General features: G+C 53.6%; 1 protein-coding gene across 1 annotated transcript; it reads right to left on the reverse strand.

Annotated features, from left to right (window-relative positions):
• Positions 1–435: 435 nt before the first annotated feature.
• LOC129063867 (zinc finger protein with KRAB and SCAN domains 4-like) lies at positions 436–4,299 on the reverse strand. The gene is made up of 2 exons (XM_054564953.1): positions 3,738–4,299; positions 436–1,441 (listed from the first exon to the last, which is right to left on the reverse strand). The coding sequence occupies exons 1-2, from the start codon at positions 4,116–4,118 to the stop codon at positions 500–502; spliced, it is 1,323 nt and encodes a 440-aa protein (XP_054420928.1). The 5' UTR covers positions 4,119–4,299; the 3' UTR covers positions 436–499.
• Positions 4,300–6,217: the final 1,918 nt, after the last annotated feature.

Below are 6,217 nucleotides of genomic sequence, written 5' to 3' on the forward strand. Positions count from 1 at the left end.
TGGCAATAAATACGCTATATTGACCTCCAAATCTAGAAACTCAAAGCAGTACACACAAAAACAGGTGGCTGTAGGTAGAAATTCCTCAGAATTCTAGACATCAGATTTTCAGAGAAGTGAAGGTCATTTCACATGTAGCAGCTATAGGCAATGCACCATGGGGGGAGAAGACGTCATTGACCCAACCCACGGCTGGAGGGTTCCCTGTGGGTAGAATGAGCAGCCAGAGCAGCAGCCCCTCAGTCAGAACCACCGACCCAGGAAAGGTGGTGGCTGAGGGGATGATCCAGTCTGGAAGCCCCCGGAGTCCAATAGATGGGGACAAACTTGTCTCAGGTCCTACGTCTCCCAGACAACAATCCAGGGCCTCCTTTCAAACAAGGATTTTTCCAGTCACCCTGTAGAATGTGGAAGATCTAATACCTGCCTGAGGGCGTGTGGTGAATAAAGCCCCAGCCCATTACTTCTGTGGTCAGGAGGGGCTCCAGGGAGGCTTCGTTCAAAGAGGAAGGAGCAGCAATTTGGGCACCAAAGATACAGGTCCCCGGGACACGATCTTTTTGACAACGTGGCTTCTCTGATGTTGAACAAGGTATGATGTTCGGGTGAAGCCTTTTCCACATGCCTCACACTCGTGGGGTTTCTCACCAGTGTGGATTTTCTGATGTTCAACAAGGCTTCTGTTCCTCGTGAAACTTCGCTCGCACTCATTACATTTATAAGACACGGGAGCCGCGACCTCCCCCTCCTGGCTCGCCACCTTCCCGTGACTCTCCCAAGTCTCTCCGCGCTCAGGATCCTGGACATGTCCATCGCCATGGACCCTTTGGTGTCTCAGGAGATGCGAATTCCGCCTAAAGGCTTTGCCACATGCGCTGCAGTGGTATGGCTTCTCCCCAGTGTGGATTCTGTGATGCTCAAGCAGACTGCAGCTCTGGCTAAAGGCCTTCCCACAGTCCTCACACTCGTAGGGCTTCTCCCCAGTGTGCGTCCTTTGGTGCTTGATGAGGTTTGAGCTGTGGCTGAATACCTTGCCACAGTCCTCACATGCATAGGGCTTCTCCCCAGTGTGGACTCTCTGGTGAATGACAAGGGCCGAGCTGCCAACGAAGGACTTGCCACAGTCCTCACATGCATAGGGCTTCTCCCCAGTGTGGATTCTCCTGTGCTTAGTCAGGCCTGAACTCTGAGCAAAGCTCTTTCCACACTCGTGGCAAACGTGCCGCCTCCTCACGCTGGTGTCCCTCTGCTTCGTCTGTAACCTGCCCTGTTCACCTGCCCCTGCTCGTGGGGGTGTCTGGGCAATGGCTTCGCCCTGGTGGCACCGCATCAGCCCCGGCTCTTGTTCCGGATGCTCCTCAGCTAGAGGCAAGTCCCTGATCTTCACCTGCATTTCACCACCTGAAAGAACAAAGGGCCAGCCGCTGTCAGTCATGCCCTGCTACAGAGGAGCGCTCTCGGCAAGAACCACAGCGGCCTCGCTCTGCTCTGCTCTGCTCTGGACGAGGGTTTAAGCACAGGAATGGGGATGGAGGTGCAGAGGAAGAACGGGGGTGCGGCAGGGGAAAGGAGACCCGGCACGGGAGCGGGTCCATCAGAAGAAGGGCACAGACAGGGTGAGGGAAGGGGCGAGGCCAGTGCTGGCCTCTGAGGGATGGTCAGGCAGGGCCTTGCACCCTGGACCGGACCATGAAGGGCTGGGCAGGACGGCAGGCAGGCAGGCAAGGCGCGGGCACGGACTTCTGAGCGCTCTGTACAAACCAGAGAAAGGCGGAGCTCAGGAAAGCACGGTCTCCCCTGCTCCCATCCCGGGCAGACGCGGGGTCCCCACACACAGCCGGCCTTGGTGCTGGGGGACCCGAGGAGGAACCCCACTGGAACTCAGACCAGCCAGGCCTCCTGTGAGCCTCTGCGCCCTCATCTCTGACGAGGTCAGGCTCCGTCCTCATGGCTAAGTAGCTTCCAGCTGCCCCGCTCCGGCCCCGGGCCCGTTTCCGGAAGACACCCCCCAGCTCTCCCCTCCCCGGGCTCGCCACAGAGGGGGACTCGGCTCGGACTGGGCGCCAGCTCTGAGCCAGACCCGTCCTGCCTCCTCATCCCGCTTCACCGGACTAGGGCGCAAGGCAAGACGGTTAAGGGGCTGGTCGGCGACAGGGTTCAGAAACCGTGACTCCGAATCCAAATGCCGTGGCTCTCAGTGGCTTCGAGCAGCCCAGGTGGTTCCGAGACTCAGAGGCAGCCAGGACCCTTATGAGTCCCCGGTGCCCGTCCGTCTTACCCGCGGAGGTGAGAGCGCCACAGCCCTCCTGCCTTCCACCTCCGCACACGTGCGCCTGAGGCGACTCCAGCTCCATCCGTGCAGGGGAGACAGTCAGAGCCACAGCTTCCATTTTCCGCAGCCCCTGAAACAACAGGGGACCCCCTCCTAGCTCCTCTGCCCAGGATGGGTCCCAGGGTTGGCCACGTGCAGGAATGCACGGCCCCCGTTTACCGTCTTAATCCTCGCTCTCATCACGGGTGTCAAGACAATAACCGCTAGAGAAGGACCTATCCCACACATTAGGAGAAGGGCTTTAATTTAATCCGAAACAGCCCAGAACGGGACAAGGGTGTGAAACAAGGGCCAGCGCACTGAAAGCAGCAAAGCCGTATCCACAGCTTTTCAGCTGACAGGGTCGGCGACCAAAAATACAGTCACCGTGTTTGAAATCGCCTTACACAGGCCCTGCACATGGCATGTCCTCGTGGAAAGCAGGCTTCCCTCCAGGCAATTTATAGTTAAGTTAGTTTCCAAGTTACCTTCTCAGGTGCAGCTCAGAATTCCGACATCCTGCACCACCCTCCCGCTCTCACCTGCAGGAAACTGCTGTCTTTAGTTCAGTGTTACTTTTTTGGCCAGAGCGAAGTAAGGAGCCACCCAGTGACCGCACTGCACTGTGGGTTCGTGGGCCAAATGGCAATTTTGTTCTGCTCCATTGTAGGTGCCATTTCAAATTTTTTTTAATATTATTACTTTTCTGGTGATGAACTTAAGCTTTGTAATTTACACCTGGAATGTCAGGATCGGCACAGCCAGCGTCTGGCCTAGCTGCCTGGTGGGGTGGGCCCCTTTTCAGGTAATTTTTATATTTTTTAAAAAAGGGAAAAAAAACGTTAAAAAAAAAAATGAAGATCCTGAAATGAGCAACTTGAAATGAGTTTTCACTATTAGAACACTAGGGGGCACCCCCTCCCAAATATTCCATCAGTGTAAAAAGGGTGCAGGGGGATATTATTTTTTACTAGCCTCTAAAAGAGATTTAACATTTCCTTCCGTTATAAGTGAAAGCAACAAAACCAAATGGCATAAGCACACACGGGTATTTGAGAGAGAAATTGACGGTGAATTCGCATCATATTACAACCTGGCAAATGTCAGCGTCACTCAGGCTTGTAATCCCTAGAAATGACCAGTTACTACGCCAGTCCTTAGATCTTGCTATTTAGTGCATTAATTTACAGAAGCGCATGTATAACTTTGCCACACATTTACACACGCCGCGCAACTGTATTTCAACGTTATTGAGTTCTTTTGTGATCCTTTACGTAGTCAAAGGTGTTACTGTGAGATGGGGCCCCGGGGCCTCACCTGACTGCCAGGGAGGCTCCCCGCACACAGACCGCGACTTGGGCTCCCGCGGGACCGCCCGCATTCGGCGCGCGAGTGTCGAGCTCTCAGCCCCGCGCCCGCCCTCTACCTGCGGCTCGGGCTCCGCCCGCGGGCCCTGCAGATCCTCCAGCAGCGCCACCGCCTCCTCGCCGCTCTGCGGGCGCAGCTCCCGCATCCGAGCCCGCAGCCCCGCGGGCAAGATGCGCAGGAACTGCTCGAGCACCAGCAGCTCCAGCATCTGCTCCTTGCTGTGCGTCTCGGGCCGCAGCCACAGGCGGCAGAGCTCGCGGAGCCGGCGCAGCGCGCGGCGGGGTCCCCCGGCCTCCGGGTACCGGAAGCCGCGGAAGCGCTGGCGCGAGCGCTCGGGACCCGGGGCCTCCTCGTCCTCCGCCTTTACGGCCGGGATCCCGGCCCGGTCGTCGGCCTCCCGGGCGTCCAGGGCCGCGCCCTGGCCCGACTCTCTGGCCATCCTGGGCCCGGGCCGCACTCGCGCGTCCCTGCACCGGAGCTGTTTCCGCAGAAGATGCCCGGCGGTGCGAGGTCGCCTTCCGCCTGTCACACGGCAGGGACACCCATAGGCGCAGCTTCACAGGTTTCTCCGGCAACCGCGCCTTTGCAGCGTCGTCCTCTGCGCCCCACCCCAAATCTCCAGAACGCGCTGCTGAAGGTGGAGCTACGCCGGCTTCGCGGGCGATCGCCTTCCCGGGCTCTCTAGGAAGAGCCTCTCTGTGGCTGTTTTCAGATTAACCCCTTTGCATCGTAGCTTCACCTCCACTGCGGGGAGGCAGTAGCGGGAGAGAAGGAGTGACAAGTTCTGTATCATTAGACATCCTCTGTAAGGATGCTGCTGGGGTCCCCCGCGCTCGGACATAAGCGTGACTTAAAGAGCTGGCATAAACTCGACACCAATTCTGAAGAAAGCAGAGCTTCCTCGGAGCCCTTGGAGTTTGGGCAGGAGGACCTTCTTCCCCGGAGAAACATCACCAGGCAGTTGCTGTAAGAGAATAGCGGCAGCCCCCGTGCCTTGCGCCTCCAGCTTCCTGCTGTCCTTCGAAGCCAGACTGCTTGAAAGGAAGCGCCCTCATCCGACTCTAGTCCTCCCCTTCCACGCACCGTTCACACACTCTAGGCAGCAAACCGCCAATAAACTCATTGAAACTGCCACCTCCAAAGTAACTGTAGCTCCCTCCACCCCCGCCTCGACCCGTTACCACTTTCCATTTCCCACGGTTCCTCACAGGCTTCCCTCTTCCTCAAACTCTACTCCCTGGCTTCAAGGACCTATTCTCCTGCTTCCTTTCTTCTGGTTTCTTCCCAGACCTCATTCACAGTCTAGCATGTGGTTAGATCCAAAGACTCTCAAGCCAAGATACCTGGGTTCATAAACCTGGTTTACCACATTCTACCTGGGTGACCTTAGTAAGTTACGTAACCTCTGTCTGCCTGATTTTCTCAATCTATAGTAAACAGGACTAATAATAGTAGATAAAGATGTTGCGAGCATAAGGCGAGATTTTTTGGTAAACTATTTAGAACAATGCCTAGCCTATAATAAGCTAGGCCTACCCCCAAATGGAAGGAAGCCATGAGATTCCTTTGAACCAGATGGCAGTAGATTTTAAGCCAGAGGTGACTGCAGTTACTTTGCTGGACTGAAACATCAGTAAGTCCCCTTTCCACCCCATGGAATGCAAGTTTGATAGAAGTTTTAAATGGATGAATACCATGCTGACAAACTTCTTAGTATTTTTCATTTTATTTTTCAATTATAGTTGACACTGAATATTTTATCAGTTTCAGGTGTACAGCACAGTGGTTAGACAATCATATGTAACACTTTACAAAGTATTCTGCCTGATATTTCTAGTGCCTACCTCGCTCCATAGTTATTACAATATTATTGTCTCTATTTCCTGCTCTGTACTTTGCATCCCTCTGACTTTTTGTAACTACCAATATGTACCTCTTAATCCTCTCTCCTTTTTCACCTAGTTCCCCAACACCCCTCCCCTCTGGCAAACACCAGCCTGCTCTCTGTGCCTATGAGTCTGTTTCTGTTTGGTTTGTTCCTTTATTTTGTTCTTTAGATTTCACACATAAGTGATACCATATGATACAATATTTGTCTTTCTATGACTTACTTGACTGAGCATTACCCTCTAGGTCCATCCATGTTGTAGCAGATGGTAATATTTTGTGCTTTTTTATGGCCAAGTAATATTCCATCGTATATATGTACCACTGCTTCTTTATACAATCATCTATTGATGGGCACTTGGGTTGCTTCCATAGCGTGGCTATTCTAAAACTGCAATGATCCCTGAGTTTTTATTCCTCAGTCTATCCCTCTGCAGTTCAAAGAATAACGAGGAAGGGATAGAACTTAGTAAAATGAAAGGTCCCAAAGGCTGTTACAAATGAAAACTACTCCTATTTTTTCTCTTGATGAGCTGCCACATGATGTAGCAGGGCACTGCCCTGAAGTATTGTTGGCATGATAAGAGAACCTAAATCTAATTAAGTTTCTAGATGCTAATGCCTGTGTATTGGTGACAACCAGAAGCAAAT

The sequence above is a fragment of the Pteronotus mesoamericanus genome, unplaced genomic scaffold (assembly GCF_021234165.1).
Source record: "Pteronotus mesoamericanus isolate MK-2021 breed Mesoamerican mustached bat unplaced genomic scaffold, CSHL_Meso_final scaffold_99, whole genome shotgun sequence".
Lineage (NCBI taxonomy): Eukaryota > Metazoa > Chordata > Mammalia > Chiroptera > Mormoopidae > Pteronotus > Pteronotus mesoamericanus.